General features: G+C 43.1%; 1 protein-coding gene across 1 annotated transcript; it reads right to left on the reverse strand.

Annotated features, from left to right (window-relative positions):
- Positions 1-417: 417 nt before the first annotated feature.
- LOC124143576 lies at positions 418-22,634 on the reverse strand. Its single transcript, XM_046512602.2, has 6 exons — positions 22,267-22,634; positions 18,439-18,526; positions 7,873-8,132; positions 5,528-5,605; positions 3,838-4,032; positions 418-2,643 (listed from the first exon to the last, which is right to left on the reverse strand). The coding sequence occupies exons 1-6, from the start codon at positions 22,567-22,569 to the stop codon at positions 2,521-2,523; spliced, it is 1,047 nt and encodes a 348-aa protein (XP_046368558.2). The 5' UTR covers positions 22,570-22,634; the 3' UTR covers positions 418-2,520.
- Between the last annotated feature and the right edge of the window lie 376 nt (positions 22,635-23,010).

Below are 23,010 nucleotides of genomic sequence, written 5' to 3' on the forward strand. Positions count from 1 at the left end.
TCGTTTGATTAGCACCGTAGGCAATAAGAAAAGACGCCCCAAAAAGTTGCCTTGAATTATTATACATGTCCCCATCTTTTCATTATGTTGCATCATTATTCATAATTAATGCCATGTTCACAAGGTTATATATGTGCATCCACACCAATGTGGTACTTGACACCCTTAACTCGGAATCTCAGAGTAGACCATGTCGCTTGTTTGTTGTTTCCACTCTCCAGTCACCAACGTTCAAGCTGTATCACAGCGACCTGTACATCGAATCTTGGCCATGTACGTCAAACCAGCAATGTCCATTGTTTCTTCCAGACTCGATTATTTACAGGCCACCGTCATATAGCTGGATTATTGCTGAGCGTGGCGTTCAACAAACAACCAAAACTAAAGGACAGGGACAAAATACACAACACAAGCAGACAAGCTTAATTCACAGTTTATTTGGCTTAACAAACGTGTTGACAAAAGCCACAATGTGGAATGGGATATGAAATGAAAATCTACATTATGTATGTGTTAAAACATTGAAGACGGTGATAAATATAACGCAAAAAGTTTACAGAGTGATTTGGTAAAACTTGAAAGCAATGAGGCATACCCTTTATCGTAACTATGGTCTTCAAAAAAAATGATATGCAAAGCCAGATTTGTGTAGGGTAGGTAGATACATTTATACGAGGAACCGTACAAGGTATTGAGCCAAAATATTGTGGAGAGAACATTTGGTGAGTGTAGTTATCTCAGTTATCGGTACATAGGAAAAGTTCCAGGTAAAGGTCAGCTACCATCAATAACGCGCATGTCCCCCGTTGGAATCGAAAGACATCTCCTGTCCATTGAAGAGACGAGTATGCGAATCATATCCTGGGAAATGGTGGCCCACTCGGCCTGCGACGCAAACGCCAACTGCTGCAACGTCTGGGGTTGTGGTTGACGTCGCCGTAGCCGTCTATCAAATTCATCCCACAGGTGCTCTATCGCCTTGGATATGGACCAAACCTGCCCTGCCATGATGAGAGATACCTGCCCACATCATAACACTACCCTCACCAAACCTGTCCACTTCCTGTACGCAGTTTTCGGCGTAACGTTCTCCCCGACGTCTGAAGACCCGTACTCTTCCATCCCCTCGACGGAGGAGAAATCTTTATTCGTCACTGAACCAGATGTCTCAGACAGGCGTTCTTGACGATGTTGTCGACTCAATATGACGCGTCGAAGAGGACGTCTTGCTCGTAGACCTGCTGCTGTTAAACGGTTTCCTACGGTCTGGTCGGAGATTCTGCGTAGTCCAGGTATTTGGGATGCGGCTGAAGTGGCTGTGGTCGTCCTTCCACGTAGGTGGCGCAGTCGGATATTGCGATCTTGAGCGGGGTCGGTTACTCTTGGTCGTCCCGACCTTGGGCGATCCCATAGCCTTGTGATGGTGCTGGGCGCTACATTGGCTACAGCTGATTGGGATTCCCCTGCCAGCAAGCGGCCTATGACGTTGTTTCGTCGCACTTCTGTTACTCTTGGCATGTTGTTAAACTGTCACTGTTCGATTGACGCAGATGCCAGGCAAACCCTCTACTTTAATACCGTTCATAGTGCTGCTGCACGTCTTAATCCACCGTGTTAATCCACTTGGTGCGTTTTTCCGAGTCGTACGTGTTTCACGACTAATGGTTTGCATGTCTTTGTTGTGATCATTTTGATGCGGGAAATTTGTCACTGACACTATAACACATTAAACCTCTTGGGTCGCTAATTTTGCTTTTATGGCCAAAGATATCCGTATTGCGTTTTTTTAAAGAGTATATTTAAATTTAAAATGGCAATGACAAATGTTTGAGATGATAAAGGATGGGAAATTATAATAATGACACAACTTCAAGCTTAATGCTTTTAGAACATAGACATTACGTTAACTAGCCGAAGTGACATTACAGGAAATAAGAAATGATTCGTTACTTTGAAGCATAAATGCAGCCGGGGTAACTAACATACCATGGAAATATCAATTTGGGGTGGATGAGGGGGAACTGTTGAACCCACATGGGCTGAAAAGGGACTGCACTGACGATAAAGGGTGCAAATCTTATATAAGGCAGGGAATACTGGAGAAGGGTTGGGAATAAAGTTGCAACTCGCGGATGTGCGAGATGCGCTATATATGAGGTAAGGTGAGGTAAAGTAGCGTTTTCACGTTCAATACATACACTATATGAATAGATAACATAACATACATGTATGTCAATTTGTTTAGGAGAAAGGAAAGTGAAATCATCAATCTCCAACACTGCCCAATCAGGATGTTCTGCATTTCAATAACTTTTTCAAAGAAAAAAATGTGTAACTTCATTCATCAAAATATCAGTGAGTCTTCATCAGGTGATCATATATATTCGCAAGAGGAGGCACATTAATGATCTAGCATAACACAATAGCCACGTAACCGGACATAGGAAATGTGCGAGGCTTGAACTAAGGACATTCCCAGCAAGAAGGTAACAATAGTATGCACTTATGGTGGCGGGTTCATTAGGGGCAGCAGTTGCTTACACGGATGATGTCAGTGTCCAAGCTAGAACGGACATCAATTACATCAGCATCGCCTAAACCGACGAAAGGCATGCTTGGGGACGATTCTCCGTTGTAGTAAAGCTGAAAAAGGAACATAATACATATTTTACTGAATCGGATTACAGTTATACTACACACAACTATGCCCAATTTCGTTGTATCAGATTACAGTTGTTCTACACAAATTTATGCCCCATTTCACTGTATCAGATAACAGTTAAACTACACACCACTATGCCCAATTTCGTTGTATCAGATTACAGTTGTTCTACACAAATCTATGCCCCATTTCACTGTATCAGATAACAGTTATACTACACACAACTATGCCCCATTTCGTTGTATCAAATTACAGTTGTTCTACACAAATCTATGCCCGATTTCGTTTTATCAGATGACAGTTATACTACACACAAATATGCCCCATTTCGTTGTATCAGATGAAAGTTATAACACACACAACTATGCCCCATTTCGGTGTATCAGATTACAGTTATTCTACACAAATCTATGCCCCATTTCGTTGTATCAGATAACAGTTATACTACACACAACTATGCCCCATTTCGTTGTATCAGATAACAGTTATACTGCACACAACTATGCCCCATTTCGTTTTATCAGATTACAATTGTTCTACACACAACTATGCCCCATTTCGTTTTATCAGATTACAATTGTTCTACACACAACTTTGTCCCATTTCGTTGTATCAGATTACAGTTTCCTACACACAACTATGCCCCATTTCGTTGTATCAGATTACAGTTGTTTTACACAAATCAGTGCCCCATTTCACTGATTCAGATAACAGTTATACTACACACAAGTATGCCCCATTTCACTGAATCAGATAACAGTTATACTACACACAACTATGCCCCATTTCACTGATTCAGATAACAGTTATACTACACACAAGTATGCCCCATTTCACTGAATCAGATAACAGTTATACTACACACAACTATGCCCCATTTCACTGAATCAGATAACAGTTATACTACACACAAATATGCCCCATTTCAGTGTATCAGATTACAGTTATTCTACACAAATCTATGCCCCATTTCGTTTTATCAGATTACAATTGTTCTACACAATCTATGCCCCATGTCGTTTTATCAGATGACAGTTATACTACACACAACTATGCCTCATTTCATTGTATCAGATAACAGTTATTCTACACAAATCTATGCCCAAATCTATTTCGTTGCAGCAGATGCGATTAGTCGCTTCGCTTTTCCCTAAGATGAATGTTTTGATATTTACCCAAATCAGGTCCGAGGACCACATGATGATTAAGGAGATCTCCGAAGCTCCGTCTGAGGTGATAGCGTGTTTGTCATGATCAGTCCATTTCCCTTGCGTTAATCCTGACCATTGTATGGTCCCCTCAGTGAAGCTCATGTGTAATCGAGCAAGGATTTGTGCGGTAGCGTGATTGGAAATTTCTATGGTGATACTCTGAAACAATGGAAATTATGTGTGCATGTTATAAACTGGTATGGTTTCTATCTACCGTGTTCGCCGTGAATAGCTGCAAGATTGCTGCTGTGACGTTAAGCCACAATTACTCACTCCTTCCAGATACGTCTGCCATTATATACCCACTGCCAAAAGAAACGCCAACTACAGAAACATATAGAGAAGTATCTACGTTGAGAAGAGATGTTTCAAATGTGAATCAATTAATGACAAAACTAGCCACCAGACAAGTGTTACCATAAAGTGACTTTATTCTTATCACGATATACTGCAAGTGATTTCCAAACTGTACACGCTATCCTGCAAGAGACAAATGGTGCATCTCGTGTCATGGATCTATGACGTCGCATGCGATGCGTTCGTGAGCATCGGTTCACACAACATACCAGTATGTTCGTTTGTGCATCGAACCAATCTAATACCATTGAATATCAAGTCTCATATATTACACCCCTGTATTCGCGTTTCGGTTGGCGGTGAGTATATAGTTAAAGGGCAAGTTCACACGGAAATGAACCTATTTTTCTTGTACTTTTTCCACATTAAAAGTGTTAACATAGAAGTGTCATAGACAAAAATATAAAAACATCATATTTAATTAACATATTTTTTGCATTAAAACGATTTATATTTTTCACATTAACCAAGTGTTCTATTTCCATAACAAAAACACCATGGCTTATGCCCCTTGCAATATGACGTCATTGGTGCCAATTGATAAACATTATGACGTCATCATGCTTTGTTAGAGCCGCTTCACGTGGTGTAGGTACAGTTTTGTGATTCTAGCGTCTCAGATGCCAGCCATAATTGTGTTATGCTGACTCATCACAGCGCCGGAGTGTGTCGTAGACCATGTTGTTTTACCGCAAACTGGTCCTTGATATCTTTTGCGTTGAGAATAGACAGGGACCCAGTTGAATTGGCACCAATTACGTCATAATCTAAGGGGGATAACTCAGGCCTATTTCGCTCGTAAAACGAAGGCCTCATAACGGCATATTATTTTAACACTATTGTGAGCTTCCTACTTTCACTGTGAAAAAAAATGAGTGTATATTTTCAAACACAGATACTAACTAATTCTAAAATTGCGTTTTGTTTAGAAAAAGAAAGAAAGTGATTTTTGCGTGTACACTTCCCCTTTAACACTGTTGTAAATACTGCTGTGTGGACCAGGCAAGCCAATGCAGTGGCATGATCAGCAATCACCTTCGTCGGTTGACATTGTCACCTTATCCCTATTTTGTATTATGGGGTGGGGTAGTCGGTTAGGAATTTTTCAATAGATACAACTGTACTGTGAAAGAGGCTCAACGGATAATTTTAATACAACCTCAAGCAAATGTATTTTGTTCCAGTGTGTTCTTGAACAAAGAATGGACGGTGATGACGGTGAAGTTGAAAATGAGGCTGACGGTATGGTGATGGTGATGCTATATGATGTTAAAGATGATTACCCAGTAGCACTCACCAGCATCGAAGTAGCCAATCTTGTCACTATAAAGTTGGATTCCGTAGTCAAAGGGCAGGATAAGGCTCTCCTTTCGGCCTGCGGTGGAACAAGAATAGATTTTTCGTAATAACCATTATTATCCAATGCAGACTGAAGGTGGTGTAGTCCTGTGGGTCAAGTGTTTGCTCATCGCACCAATCGGGTTAGATTCGCCAAATATGCACATTTGTGGGTGTACCCGATGGTTTGTTTGTTTGTTGTTTAACGCCGCACTCAGCAATATTCCAGCTATATGACGGCGGTCTGTAAATAATCGAGTCTGGACCAGACAATCCAGTGATTGACATTATGAGCATCGATCCACGCAATTGGGATCGATGACATGCATCAACCAAGTCAGCGAGCCTGACCACCCGATCCCGTTAGTCGCCTTTTACGACAAGCATAGTCACCTTTTACGGTAAGCAGGGGTTGCTGAAAACCTATTCTACCCCGGAATCTTCACGGGTCTCCACGCAATTGGGATCGATGACATCCATCAACCAAGTCAGCGAGCCTGACTACCCGATCCCGTTAGTCGCCTCCTCCGGCAAGTATTGCTGAAGACCTATTCTACCCCAGATCTTCACGGGTCGTCCCCGTTGGTGAATGGCTGCAATATTGTCACAAGAGTAGTACTACAACTAGCACTACCACACCCATCTGGACCGAACATTTTCTTCAAGTTTCTGTTCAGGTTCTTATTGGATGATTATCTTTACATGGCATTACTTTGTATTAGTTGTACTCGATATTTACTCACTCACTCACTCACGCATTAAAATGCCGCTATGTGCATCAGAAATACGTGAATCCAGTGAGTGAAATGGGGTAACAGGGGAACAGCGAGCGAGAGTGTGAACACGTTTTTCACCATATGTTTCATATTCCGGCTATATATCTCAGGAATGGAAGACAGGTCTCGACGAGTAAACATTCGGCTATCCTACCACTCACATAATGAGTAAGGGATGGGCTTCGCGCCTGTCATCACCGTCACCGTTATGCTTTGTCCGTAAGGTCCCTTGGAGCGGTGGGGTAGCCTAGTGGTTCAAGTGTGTGAAGCCCATTTTGTAGGCCAATTTCTGGTGTCCCACCCCGTGATATTGCTGGAATATTGCTAAAAGCGGCGTAACACAATATCCACTCACTCACTCTTTAGTCCCACGAGCCAACAATATAGGGCATTATATGTGGTCCAACAGTTACTCTGGAAGTCAAGCTTGAGATGCTGGGGATTTGTTCTCACATCTGACAAACAAATATCCAAATGACCAAACTAGACCATGCAGTGTTATCATAGTAACCTTGGCCAAATCGTCACAACTCGACAGTTTCCGTAAGCTCTAAGACACCCCTAAAGCAAGTGGGTGAGTCGGGTTCAACGCCGCCTTGAACAAAATTCCAGTTATAACACGGCGTGACAGCTTGATGTGAGAGGAAAGCCCCAAGTGATGCAGGTCTCAGACGTTTACCGCCTTGGTGAAACCCACCAGCACAACAAACCTGGAAACATCGGGGCGACACTCCTTTACCTAGCTCTAGTAATAAACGTTCTGTGAGAAAATATGACAGTGATATCAGAATTCGCGTGTGACTATTAGTATTCTGTCAAGAAATTCCTAGACTAACATCTAGTCTCTGAAATGAACACATCGTACAGAAAAAACAGTTGTTCAGTTATCTTAATAAAAATATAGTAAAAGGGAGCCCAGTGACTCTCTTCATTTTCAGATACCTGATACTGCAGTTATCTAGACTTGCCAAATATTATAGACTTGCATGGGCTGTATTTGATATACATTTGTATCAGGGTCTGTAAGACAGACTAAGAAATTCCCTATGAACCATTTTTGTAGACATTTCAGATATTTTTGTTATAAAACACTTATTTAAATAATGATATATGACGCGGTTGATTTTTAATTTTTAACTTGATTTAATGTTTTTATACTGGCAGATTAAGACACGTCAGTAAGATAAATCCGGTGTCGCAGTACCACGAGTGGTATGTGTGGTGTGATACTCCTAATGGCGCGGTCTTAAAGTTTTAGGTTTCTTTTGTACAAAAGTACAATATGTGTGGCCTGTGACACTAAAAATGAGTTTTCATGTCGCGAAATAAAAACAATATGATGCAGTCTGTGAATGGATAAATAGAATATGGCGCATTCAATGAAAAGATAAATAAAATATGGCAGGGGTCTGTACCAACAAAACAACAAATAGTGCATTCTCAAACTGCGTTGTTAAAGCCTTTTCCCGAACTTTTGGTTTCCATGGGATAATAATAATTCTGCTATTTTATCAACCCCAATTCTTACCACGGTCACAAAGTCAGGCATGCACTGGAACTCCGAACTCGCCCATTCTCCTGTTGGCTCACATACAACTGTTCCAGTTCCACACATTATGTGGTTCGGGTTACAGACGTAGACTGCTTTGTCACCCACGTCGTATCCCGTCACAGTCGCCTTGGCGTTTTCCTCTTTTCGAGGCGAGCCACATTTCGGAGCCACCGTGGTAGTAGGTGCTGTTGTCCATGATGTAGCGGTGGATGATTCAGAGGATGACCAAGTCGATTCTGAAGGATGTTGTTAAACAAAACACAAAATGTTTGGGTGCAATATGTGAAGCCAATCTTGTTGTGCTCAATGCATTGGTATTGTCACTCACATACATATGTAAATATCCATTCATCCTCACTCACTTACTACCAGTGTGTGTGTGTCTCCCTGTTATACATCAGTCTATCAGTGTATGTGTGTCACCCTGTTATACATCAGTCTATCAGTGTATGTGTGTCACCCTGATATAAATCAGTCTATCAGTGCATGTGTGTCACCCTGTTATACAACAGTCTATCAGTGTATGTGTGTCTCCCTGTTATACATCAGTCTATCAGTGTATGTGTGTCACCCTGTTATACATCAGTCTATCAGTGTATGTGTGTCACCCTGTTATACAACAGTCTATCAGTGTATGTGTGTCTCCCTGTTATACATCAGTCTCTCAGTGTGTGTGTGTCTCCCTGTTATACATCAGTCTATCAGTCTATGTGTGTCACCCTGTTATACATCAGTCTATCAGTGTATGTGTGTCACCCTGTTATACATCAGTCTCTCAGTGTATGTGTGTCTCCCTGTTATAAATCAGTCTCTCAGTGTATGTGTGTCTCCCTGTTATACATCAGTCTCTCAGTGTATGTGTGTCTCCCTGTTATACATCAGTCTATCAGTGTATGTGTGTCACCCTGTTATACATCAGTCTCTCAGTGTATGTGTGTCTCCCTGTTATACATCAGTCTCTCAGTGTATGTGTGTCTCCCTGTTATACATCAGTCTCTCAGTGTATGTGTGTCTCCCTGTTATACATCAGTCTCTCAGTGTATGTGTGTCTCCCTGTTATACATCAGTCTCTCAGTGTATGTGTGTCTCCCTGTTATACATCAGTCTATCAGTGTATGTGTGTCACCCTGTTATACATCAGTCTCTCAGTGTATGTGTGTCTCCCTGTTATACATCAGTCTCTCAGTGTATGTGTGTCTCCCTGTTATACATCTGTCTCTCAGTGTATGTGTGTCTCCCTGTTATACATCAGTCTATCAGTGTATGTGTGTCACCCTGTTATACATCAGTCTATCAGTGTATGTGTGTCTCCCTGTTATACATCAGTCTCTCAGTGTATGTGTGTCTCCCTGTTATACATCAGTCTCTCAGTGTATGTGTGTCTCCCTGTTATACATCAGTCTATCAGTGTATGTGTGTCACCCTGTTATACATCAGTCTATCAGTGTATGTGTGTCTCCCTGTTATACATCAGTCTCTCAGTGTATGTGTGTCACCCTGTTATACATCAGTCTCTCAGTGTATGTGTGTCTCCCTGTTATACATCAGTCTCTCAGTGTATGTGTGTCACCCTGTTATACATCAGTCTCTCAGTGTATGTGTGTCACCCTGTTATACATCAGTCTATCAGTGTATGTGTGTCACCCTGTTATACATCAGTCTCTCAGTGTATGTGTGTCACCCTGTTATACATCAGTCTCTCAGTGTATGTGTGTCTCCCTGTTATACATCAGTCTCTCAGTGTATGTGTGTCACCCTGTTATACATCAGTCTCTCAGTGTATGTGTGTCACCCTGTTATACATCAGTCTCTCAGTGTATGTGTGTCACCCTGTTATACATCAGTCTCTCAGTGTATGTGTGTCACCCTGTTATACATCAGTCTATCAGTGTATGTGTGTCACCCTGTTATACATCAGTCTATCAGTGTATGTGTGTCTCCCTGTTATACATCAGTCTCTCAGTGTATGTGTGTCACCCTGTTATACATCAGTCTCTCAGTGTATGTGTGTCTCCCTGTTATACATCAGTCTCTCAGTGTATGTGTGTCACCCTGTTATACATCAGTCTCTCAGTGTATGTGTGTCACCCTGTTATACATCAGTCTATCAGTGTATGTGTGTCACCCTGTTATACATCAGTCTCTCAGTGTATGTGTGTCTCCCTGTTATACATCAGTCTCTCAGTGTATGTGTGTCTCCCTGTTATACATCAGTCTATCAGTGTATGTGTGTCACCCTGTTATACATCAGTCTCTCAGTGTATGTGTGTCTCCCTGTTATACATCAGTCTCTCAGTGTATGTGTGTCACCCTGTTATACATCAGTCTATCAGTGTATGTGTGTCTCCCTGTTATACATCAGTCTATCAGTGTATGTGTGTCTCCCTGTTATACATCAGTCTATCAGTGTATGTGTGTCTCCCTGTTATACATCAGTCTCTCAGTGTATGTGTGCCACCCTGTTATACATCAGTCTCTCAGTGTGTGTGTGTCACCCTGTTATACATCAGTCTCTCAGTATATGTGTGTCACCCTGTTATACATCAGTCTATCAGTGTATGTGTGTCACCCTGTTATACATCAGTCTCTCAGTGTGTGTGTGTCTCCCTGTTACACATCAGTCTATCAGTGTATGTGTGCCACCCTGTTATACATCAGTCTATCAGTGTATGTGTGCCACCCTGTTATACATCAGTCTCTCAGTGTATGTGTGTCTCCCTGTTATACATCAGTCTCTCAGTGTATGTGTGCCACCCTGTTATACATCAGTCTATCAGTGTATGTGTGTCACCCTGTTATACATCAGTCTATCAGTGTATGTGTGCCACCCTGTTATACATCAGTCTATCAGTGTATGTGTGTCACCCTGTTATACATCAGTCTCTCAGTGTATGTGTGTCTCCCTGTTATACATCAGTCTATCAGTGTATGTGTGTCACCCTGTTATACATCAGTCTATCAGTCTATGTGTGCCACCCTGTTATACATCGGTCTATCAGTGTATGTGTGCCACCCTGATATAAATTAGTCTATCAGTGTATGTGTGCCACCCTGTTATACATCAGTCTCTCAGTGTATGTGTGCCACCCTGTTATACATCAGTCTCTCAGTGTATGTGTGTCTCCCTGTTATACATCAGTCTATCAGTGTATGTGTGCCACCCTGTTATACATCAGTCTATCAGTGTATGTGTGTCACCCTGTTATACATCAGTCTATCAGTGTATGTGTGTCTCCCTGTTATACATCAGTCTATCAGTGTATGTGTGCCACCCTGTTATACATCAGTCTATCAGTGTATGTGTGTCACCCTGTTATACATCAGTCTATCAGTGTATGTGTGCCACCCTGTTATACATCAGTCTATCAGTGTATGTGTGTCACCCTGTTATACATCAGTCTATCAGTGTATGTGTGCCTCCCTGTTATACATCAGTCTATCAGTCTATGTGTGCCACCCTGTTATACATCAGTCTATCAGTCTATGTGTGCCTCCCTGTTATACATCAGTCTATCAGTCTATGTGTGCCACCCTGTTATACATCAGTCTATCAGTCTATGTGTGCCACCCTGTTATACATCGGTCTATCAGTGTATGTGTGCCACCCTGTTATACATCAGTCTATCAGTCTATGTGTGCCACCCTGTTATACATCGGTTTATCAGTGTATGTGTGCCACCCTGTTATACATCAGTCTATCAGTGTATGTGTGTCACCCTGTTATACATCAGTCTCTCAGTGTATGTGTGTCTCCCTGTTATACATCAGTCTATCAGTGTATGTGTGCCACCCTGTTATACATCAGTCTATCAGTGTATGTGTGTCTCCCTGTTATACATCAGTCTCTCAGTGTATGTGTGTCTCCCTGTTATACATCAGTCTCTCAGTGTATGTGTGTCACCCTGTTATACATCAGTCTATCAGTGTATGTGTGTCACCCTGTTATACATCAGCCTATCAGTGTGTGTGTGTCTCCCTGTTATACATCAGTCTATCAGTGTATGTGTGTCACCCTGTTATACATCAGTCTCTCAGTGTATGTGTGTCTCCCTGTTATACATCAGTCTCTCAGTGTATGTGTGCCACCCTGTTACACATCAGTCTATCAGTGAATGTGTGCCACCCTGTTATACATCAGTCTATCAGTGTATGTGTGTCACCCTGTTATACATCAGTCTATCAGTGTATGTGTGTCTCCCTGTTATACATCAGTCTCTCAGTGTATGTGTGTCACCCTGTTATACATCAGTCTCTCAGTGTATGTGTGTCTCCCTGTTATACATCAGTCTCTCAGTGTATGTGTGCCACCCTGTCATACATCAGTCTATCAGTGTATGTGTGTCACCCTGTTATACATCAGTCTATCAGTGTATGTGTGCCACCCTGTTATACATCAGTCTCTCAGTGTATGTGTGTCACCCTGTTATACATCAGTCTCTCAGTGTATGTGTGCCACCCTGTTATACATCAGTCTCTCAGTGTATGTGTGCCACCCTGTTATACATCAGTCTATCAGTGTATGTGTGTCTCCCTGTTATACATCAGTCTATCAGTCTATGTGTGCCACCCTGTTATACATCAGTCTATCAGTCTATGTGTGCCTCCCTGTTATACACCAGTCTATCAGTCTATGTGTGTCACCCTGTTATACATCAGTCTATCAGTCTATGTGTGTCACCCTGTTATACATCAGTCTATCAGTGTATGTGTGTCACCCTGTTATACATCAGTCTATCAGTGTATGTGTGCCTCCCTGTTATACATCAGTCTATCAGTCTATGTGTGCCTCCCTGTTATACACCAGTCTATCAGTGTATGTGTGCCACCCTGTTATACATCAGTCTATCAGTGTATGTGTGTCTCCCTGTTATACATCAGTCTCTCGGTGTATGTGTGCCACCCTGTTATACATCAGTCTATCAGTCTATGTGTGTCACCCTGTTATACATCAGTCTCTCGGTGTATGTGTGCCACCCTGTTATACATCAGTCTATCAGTGTATGTGTGTCACCCTGTTATACATCAGTCTCTCAGTGTATGTGTGCCTCCCTGTTATACATCAGTCTCTAAGTGTATGTGTGCCACCCTATTTTACATAAGTAACCGCACTACTGTGTGTGCGTGCGTGTGTGCCACACGTAAGTAGACGCACTATTGGTGTGTGTGTGTGTGTGTGTCACTATGTAATGCATAAGTAGACGCACTATTGGTGTGTGTGTGTGTGTCACTATGTAATGCATAAGTAGACGCACTATTGGTGTGTGTGTCACTGTGTAATGCATAAGTAGACGCACTATTGGTGTGTGTGTCACTGTGTAATGCATAAGTAGACGCACTATTGGTGTGTGTGTCACTGTGTAATGCATAAGTAGACGCACTATTGGTGTGTGTGTCACTATGTAATGCATAAGTAGACGCACTATTGGTGTGTGTGTCACTATGCAATGCATAAGTAGACGCACTATTGGTGTGTGTGTCACTATGTAGTGCATAAGTAGACGCACTATTGGTGTGTGTGTGTGTGTCACTGTGTAATGCATAAGTAGACGCACTATTGGTGTGTGTGTCACTGTGTAATGCATAAGTAGACGCACTATTGGTGTGTGTGTGTGTGTCACTGTGTAATGCATAAGTAGACGCACTATTGGTGTGTGTGTCACTGTGTAATGCATAAGTAGACGCACTATTGGTGTGTGTGTGTGTGTGTCACTGTGTAATGCATAAGTAGACGCACTATTGGTGTGTGTGTCACTATGTAATGCATAAGTAGACGCACTATTGGTGTGTGTGTGTGTGTCACTATGTAATGCATAAGTAGACGCACTATTGGTGTGTGTGTCACTATGTAATGCATAAGTAGACGCACTATTGGTGTGTCTGTCACTATGTAGTGCATAAGTAGACGCACTATTGGTGTGTGTGTGTCACTATGTAATGCATAAGTAGACGCACTATTGGTGTGTGTGTGTGTGTCACTGTGTAATGCATAAGTAGACGCACTATTGGTGTGTGTGTCACTGTGTAATGCATAAGTAGACGCACTATTGGTGTGTGTGTCACTGTGTAATGCATAAGTAGACGCACTATTGGTGTGTGTGTCACTGTGTAATGCATAAGTAGACGCACTATTGGTGTGTGTGTCACTATGTAATGCATAAGTAGACGCACTATTGGTGTGTGTGTCACTATGCAATGCATAAGTAGACGCACTATTGGTGTGTGTTTCACTATGTAGTGCATAAGTAGACGCACTATTGGTGTGTGTGTGTGTGTGTGTGTGTGTGTGTGTGTGTGTGTGTGTGTGTGTGTGTGTGTGTGTGTGTGTGTGTGTGTGTGTGTGTGTGTGTGTGTGTGTCACTTTGTAATGCATAAGTAGACGCACTATTGGTTAGTGTGTGTGAGACATCTACGTCCACCAGAGCTACGTTTGCTTTCGAACGGAAAGCAGTTTACCATTCACGCTGTAATTAAACTACAGACATCAATCGACTGCCGTACTTAACATTTAATGCATTCATGGGGTAATATGTTGAAATCTACAAATCGAAACCCCAATCTAACGACAATGATTGTTCGTTAGAATTAAAGAACTCGGTGCCCCCAGAAGAATCTAATAAGTTCCGCATGTTCGTTATGACTCTCATTGTTATTTTTAACGGAACTGGATCGAAGCAGTTGTATGGATTATTGCAACATGTTTAGCAAATGCTACGATGGACATGTGTGGCAAGATGACAAACAAACAATGAAGCTAACCAACCAACTACCTTTACACCAACTCCCCTGCCCGCCTGTCCTTCCACCCACCCACACACACCTCCCTCCCTCCCTCCCTCCCTCCCTCCCTCCCTCCAACCCTTATGTTCCTGAGATACAGATGCAGTTATCATCAAAAACGTTTTCATCATGATAATATATGTTGCATATTTAGAAATATCACCAATTAGCCATCATGTTTACACCTGGGAAACCCAGCCGGGCGTTGCAATTTTACAATACAAGTACTTAATTTTTTCATACATTCGCTCACAGTCACTAGCTTATTATTAGTGAATGATTTCATGACGGATGTCATGCAAGGTGATAATGGAACCCTGATGGTTTGTGATTGTTTGCTTTATTAAGTCAATACAAACAAAAATAGTCCCAGTTCACCGTAGCTCACCTTCATATATAGCCAACATTTTAAAACGTCAACAAAGATAGCCTCTTAACATTGGGATTTTCTACATAAAGTGTTGAGGACTGTACATTTATTAATTGTTTTTGAATCTGAAATATTTGTTTCAAAATATATATAGTTAAAGATGTAAAACGGACGCCGTGACGTTTAATTTTAGACATTGTCTTTTCAGTTGTTTTAATACGAATTAAGTTTTAATTGTTATGCTTTTCGCAAAATTAAACCTTCTAATGGTGACAAATATAAAGTTAAATATTATTCGCTAAACCGTATCAGGGGAAGTGGAAAAGTGGTCAAATTACAGGCTGAAACAGAAGCAGTCTCGCAGCGTTTCCTTTAACATATAACTTGTAAGCTATATACAACTACGATTATACATAATGAAAAATGCGCTTCCGGCGTATCCTAAACTAGGCCTTCGAAACAGGAGGTCTCGCTAACTTTATAAGAAAGCGGTATGGTTACATCCTTTCTTGCTCATCACACGCCAATTGTATAATATCGGTATAATAATATTCAAATCATATTGATACATGTGAAAGACAAAAGACATGTAATGGTAATAATGCCCTGGAAACTGAAAATACACAGCAGATCGGGGTTAGAATTCATCTTTAGCAACCCACGCTGGTTGTAGGCGGCAAATAACGGGATCGGGTGGTCAGACTCGTTGACCTGGTTGATGCATGTCATCGTAGGGTAGATCGCTGCTCAAGGTCTCAATTACTGGATTGTCTGACAAAGACACGATTATTTGATTGTTTTGTTTGTAGCCTTATTGAATATGCTTTTAGATTGTTTGTTTGTTGTTTAACGCCGCACTCAATAATATTCCAGCTATATGACGGTGTTCTGTAAATAATCGAGTCTGGACCAGACAGTCCAGTGATTGACATCATGAACATCGACCCACGCTGTTGGGATCGATGACATGTATCAACCAAGTCAGCGAGCCTGACCACCGATCCCTGTAATCGCCGCTGAAGACAAGCGCAGTCGCCTTTTACGGAGAGCATGGGTTGCTGAAGACCTATTCTACCCCGGATCGTCAAGAGTCTGAGGTGGTCTGACGGGTCCGAGGCCGTAGACCCGAGCGTCCTTGATTCCATATAGTGACCTCGCAAAGAGTGTTGTTTTGTCATACCGGAATTCATTGATTAAGTGCTTAATTTAAGCTTTTTGACAGTCTTGTTTCCATTATATCTATGATTCAATCGAAATCATCTTCGGAAATATAGGCGAACCGTTACCGCTACATTGCCACACGCAGACGCCATGTTGTTTTCTAGCCGATGATGTCAATATCCATCACGTGACATGTCAATAGTGAACATGTGACGAATCAATATTCGAGGTCCGTCACCATTTTTAACCAATCCGTTTCGGGTCAGTTTTCTCTTGTTAGGTCAACGTTGAATTTTTGTTGTCATGTTGGTCAACAAGGGAACTGAAGAATATATGACAATTATCTATAACTATGCTTATCCTTACCTGAATTCTGATCTTGACTTCTAACATATTCTGACCAAATCCTCCGCAACAAGGCGCATCTCTAGCGTTATTAAGGATAGGCTCCACACACAGTGGGCCTGAGCCGAGTCAACACTATGCCGACTCACAGCCACACATGGGAAGAAGACTATTCCTTGAGACTATAACTAACTTACCCCACACAGAGTGGGCCTGGGCCGAGTCAACACTATGCCGACTCACAGCCACACATGGGAAGAAGAATATTCCTTGAGACTATAACTAACTTACCCCACACACAGTGGGCCTGGGCCGAGTCAACACTATGCCGACTCACAGCCACACATGGGAAGAAGACTATTCCTTGAGACTATAACTAACTTACCCCACACACAGTGGGCCTGGGCCGAGTCAACACTATGCCGACTCACAGCCACACATGGGAAGAAGACTATTCCTTGAGACTATAACTAACTTACCCCACACACAGTGGGCCTGGGCCGAGTCAACACTATGCCGACTCACAGCCACACATGGGAAGAAGACTATTCCTTTAGACTATAACTAACTTACCCCACACACAGTGGGCCTGAGCCGAGTCAACACTATGCCGACTCACAGCCACACATGGGAAGAAGACTATTCCTTGAGACTATAACTAACTTACCCCACACACAGTGGGCCTGGGCCGAGTCAACACTATGCCGACTCACAGCCACACATGGGAAGAAGACTATTCCTTGAGACTATAACTAACTTACCCCACACACAGTGGGCCTGGGCCGAGTCAACACTATGCCGACTCACAGCCACACATGGGAAGAAGACTATTCCTTTAGACTATAACTAACTTACCCCACACACAGTGGGCCTGGGCCGAGTCAACACTATGCCGACTCACAGCCACACATGGGAAGAAGACTATTCCTTTAGACTATAACTAACTTACCCCACACACAGTGGGCCTGAGCCGAGTCAACACTATGCCGACTCACAGCCACACATGGGAAGAAGACTATTCCTTGAGACTATAACTAACTTACCCCACACACAGTGGGCCTGGGCCGAGTCAACACTATGCCGACTCACAGCCACACATGGGAAGAAGACTATTCCTTTAGACTATAACTAACTTACCCCACACACAGTGGGCCTGAGCCGAGTCAACACTATGCCGACTCACAGCCACACATGGGAAGAAGACTATTCCTTGAGACTATAACTAACTTACCCCACACACAGTGGGCCTGGGCCGAGTCAACACTATGCCGACTCACAGCCACACATGGGAAGAAGACTATTCCTTGAGACTATAACTAACTTACCCCACACACAGTGGGCCTGGGCCGAGTCAACACTATGCCGACTCACAGCCACACATGGGAAGAAGACTATTCCTTGAGACTATAACTAACTTACCCCACACACAGTGGGCCTGGGCCGAGTCAACACTATGCCGACTCACAGCCACACATGGGAAGAAGACTATTCCTTTAGACTATAACTAACTTACCCCACACACAGTGGGCCTGGGCCGAGTCAACACTATGCCGACTCACAGCCACACATGGGAAGAAGAATATTCCTTGAGACTATAACTAACTTACCCCACACACAGTGGGCCTGGGCCGAGTCAACACTATGCCGACTCACAGCCACACATGGGAAGAAGACTATTCCTTTAGACTATAACTAACTTACCCCACACACAGTGGGCCTGGGCCGAGTCAACACTATGCCGACTCACAGCCACACATGGGAAGAAGACTATTCCTTTAGACTATAACTAACTTACCCCACACACAGTGGGCCTGAGCCGAGTCAACACTATGCCGACTCACAGCCACACATGGGAAGAAGACTATTCCTTGAGACTATAACTAACTTACCCCACACACAGGACGGCCGATGCAATCTGTCCACTACACATTTCTTCCCAGACTCACAGCTTAATTGGGAACAGCGTCCTGCCAGAGACTGAAACGAAACCAGTATCTACATTGCCTCTTGAAAATAATTATTAATTATTCACAAAACACTAACGACTTTATATTTAAAATAATATTATTTTTAAACGGGGCACACAGGTGGCCCAGTCGGCTGAGGAGAAGCAACTCGCTGTGCATAGTTGCGTCCCTTGGCCGTGCCAGGATCCAAGATTCTCCCTGATTATGTTTTGTAATTTTTCAGCACCATATCCGGTCTTGTTGGTTTCGTAAAATCAAAGAACTCAATCACATAATAGTCGTTGTAAAACTGAACCACTGTTCCAAGCGGCGTTAAAATGATTCAATCTTTTTTTTTTAAACCGAGCAATTTTAAACAAATTAGAGTGAGTGAGTTTGGTTTAACGCAGCTTTTAACAGTATTCCACTTATATCGCGGCGTGTCAGCTTAATGTGGGAGGAGAGCCCGAAGTGATGCAGGTCTCAGACGTTTACCACTTTGGTGAAACCCACGAGCACGGGTATGGTGCTGACAAACCTAGAAACATAATCGGGGAGAACCGGGATTCGAACCCACAATCATAGGTTTCTGGCGTGTCCAAGGGACGCAACTCTGCACAGCGAATCGCGGGGCCTTAGACGACTGGGCCACCCGTGCCCCCTAAACAACTACCACATAGGTTTTGCAGACCAATACGTCTTATCAAAACAAAATATCCTCTACTTCATGACCAGAAATCTGATTAAGAACAACGGATAAACGCACACTTGCATTGAGGCTATATTTTAAGCGGCCGTGTAAAGTCGTAGGGTTCAACGAAATATGATCGTATCACGTGACAAGATTGTCGATATGGAATCTAGTATTTACACAGATTTTGTTTGGACGCGAAAGAAGCATACTCTTATGAATGAGTTTTAGGTTCAGGTATAGACATATTAATAAATTACATGAGTTCAAGTACAGTAACAATAGACAGAGTGCACAAACGGACACAACGAACCGTTACAAAATCCCCGATTTATCTCCTTCATGTTATCATGTAAAACGTAGGTTAGTCACACATTCTCCACGAATTAATGTATACAGTGAACTAATATTTGATCACCCGCAAGACTATAAGCTCATAGTTTAAACAAAATATATCTGTTTTTTTGTAGCGGCAGCTGAAAGATATCTAATCTCTCTAAAGCTCCTTGAGGATCAGGATGATGTGCACTAGACTTAACCTGAGTTATGCCCAACTAATGCACAGCTTGTTGGAAAACACCCCACATGAGATCAGAGCCCTGATCTGACAGAACAGTCCAAGAAAAACCAACAATAGGGAAGAACTTTACCAAAACTTGACCGTAATTTTCCATAACAGAATAGCCTCAATCGAGCCTGGACCAGACAATCCAGTGAATGACATCGTGAGCATCGATCCACGCAATTGGGATCCGATCACATGCATCAACCAAGTCAGCGAGCCTGACCACCCGATCCCGTTAGTCGCCTCTTACGACAAGCATAGTCACCTTTTACGGTAAGCATGGGTTGTTGAAGACCTATTCTACCCCGGATCTTCATGGGTCTATTTAACACCGTACTAATCTTATCTCAACTTATGACGGCGGCCTGTAAATAATTATGTCTGGACCAGACAATCCAGTAATTAATATAATGACCAGCGAGCGACGCCATTGGGGTATGATGGAAGGCCATTGGGTATGATGACACGCCATTGGGGTATGATGACACGCCATTGGGTATGATGACACGCCATTGGTCATGATGAGACGCCATTGGTCATGATGACACGCCATAGGGGTATGATGACACGCCATTGGGTATGATGACACGCCATTGGGTACGATGACACGCCATTGGGGTATGATGACACGCCATTGGGTATGATGACACGCCATTGGGTAAGATGACACGCAATTGGGTATGATGACACGCCTTTGGGGTATGATGACACGCCATCAACCAAGTCGCCGAGCCTGACCGCTCCATTAATAAAGTCGCCAATTCTGTCTTTGAACCCCAACGGTTCTCTGTTTAGTCGCCTCTTACGACTAGCAACGTGGCACATTCAACACAGTACTCCAATATTACAAAAATCAGGAGCGCTTCTAGAATTTTTTTTAAAATAAGCAGGGGGCGTGTGATGCGCACTGTATGAGCTTCACGACGTTAACAAAAATACATAATACTTTGGCATGTTTGATGTCTGAAGAAAAAAGGAGATGCGCCCCAGAACCCTTCATCTGGAAAGACTGTTCACACTGGCGTTAATTCACTCCTTACAAGAGGACAAAGTCACCAATATCCCCTGCAATGTGTGTTTGTTTATTGTTAATCACTGGATTATCTGGGCCAAACCGCCGTCACAAAGCTAGTGAGTTGGTTTGTTGTTTTACGCCGCACTCAGCAATATTCCAGCTATATGACGGCGGTCTGTAAATAATCGAGTCTGGACCAGATCATCCAGTGATCGACATCATGAACATCGATCCACTCAATTGAGATCGATGACATGCATCAACCAAGTCTGACCACCTGATCCCATTTGTCGGCTTTTACGCCAAGCATGGATTGCTGAAGGCCTATTCCACCCCGGACCTTCACTGGTCCTGGAATATTGCTGAGTGCGGCGTTAAACCGTGAAACAACAAACTTATCAACCAACCATGTTAATCTCCACCCCCACCCCCACAAGCATGGATTGCTGAAGACCTATTCTACCCCGGACCTTCACTGGTCCTGGAATATTGCTGAGTTCGGCGTTAAACCGTGAAACAACAAACTTATCAACCAACCATGTTAATCTCCACCCCCACCCCCACAAGCATGGATTGCTGAAGACCTATTCTACCCCGGACCTTCACTCGTCCTGGAATATTGCTGAGTTCGGCGTTAAACCGTGAAACAACAAACTTATCAACCAACCATGTTAATCTCCACCCCCACCCCCACAAGCATGGATTGCTGAAGACCTATTCTACCCCGGACCTTCACTGGTCCTGGAATATTGCTGAGTTCGGCGTTAAACCGTGAAACAACAAACTTATCAACCAACCATGTTAATCTCCACCCCCACCCCCACAAGCATGGATTGCTGAAGACCTATTCTACCCCGGACCTTCACTGGTCCTGGAATATTGCTGAGTTCGGCGTTAAACCGTGAAACAACAAACTTATCAACCAACCATGTTAATCTCCACCCCCACCCCCACAAGCATGGATTGCTGAAGACCTATTCTACCCCGGACCTTCACTGGTCCTGGAATATTGCTGAGTTCGGCGTTAAACCGTGAAACAACAAACTTATCAACCAACCATGTTAATCTCCACCCCCACCCCCACAAGCATGGATTGCTGAAGACCTATTCTACCCCGGACCTTCACTCGTCCTGGAATATTGCTGAGTTCGGCGTTAAACCGTGAAACAACAAACTTATCAACCAACCATGTTAATCTCCACCCCCACCCCCACAAGCATGGATTGCTGAAGACCTATTCTACCCCGGACCTTCACTCGTCCTGGAATATTGCTGAGTTCGGCGTTAAACCGTGAAACAACAAACTTATCAACCAACCATGTTAATCTCCACCCCCACCCCCACAAGCATGGATTGCTGAAGACCTATTCTACCCCGGACCTTCACTCGTCCTGGAATATTGCTGAGTGCGGCGTTAAACCGTGAAACAACAAACTTATCAACCAACCATGTTAATCTCCACCCCCACCACCACCCCAAGAGCAACATAAAGATAAATACCTTTTGAAAGGAGTTCATCTTGATAAAGACGACGTCTTCATCTTTGTGCATTCCTGGAGCATCAGTGTCAACCAAAGCGCATGACATGGACCCTTTGCGGTAGCTGATGGACTTGCATTTGTTCGCCATCTGGCAGTGGGCGATGCATTTGTAAAGGGGTATCCCTCGGTCTACCCTGTATACATTTGATATTGCCATTATGTTGTCCTCCACCTGTCCATGCAGACATCCTAACTCAGAGCCAGAGGACTTGTACACATGCACCCCAAGGAAACACGCCACGATGGCCCGGAGAGCCACCATTTTGCAGAACGGTAAACACCGACTTCACAAGAAGAATGGTGGTGGCTTTGTGCTGACGGTTTAAGTGCCAGGTTGCACTGCACACCATCAACCGAATTGATTTATTTTCATGTAGATAAAACGAATCATATCAAAGCTGCATGTGTTGTCGGGGGCGTTCATGCGTGGAAAGTGTTCATTCGTCTGCTGTTCGTCAAATTTGTCAATGATAAAGTTCACATTTTGATAATGCCACACTCATTTTGATATCGCAATATTCCGGCAGTATGGCTGCAAGTAACATCAGTCTGGACCAAAAAGACCAGTGATTGATATTTGTCAGCAACGATTAACTCCATCGTTTGTTTGTTTTTGTTTTTTTTGGTTAACACCGCACTCAGTAATATTCCTGCTATATGACGGCGGTCTGTAAAATAATCGAGTCTGGACCAGACAATCCAG

Source organism: Haliotis rufescens, unplaced genomic scaffold, assembly GCF_023055435.1.
Source record: "Haliotis rufescens isolate VD_foot unplaced genomic scaffold, xgHalRufe1.0.p SCAF_8, whole genome shotgun sequence".
In the NCBI taxonomy this organism is placed as follows: domain Eukaryota; kingdom Metazoa; phylum Mollusca; class Gastropoda; order Lepetellida; family Haliotidae; genus Haliotis; species Haliotis rufescens.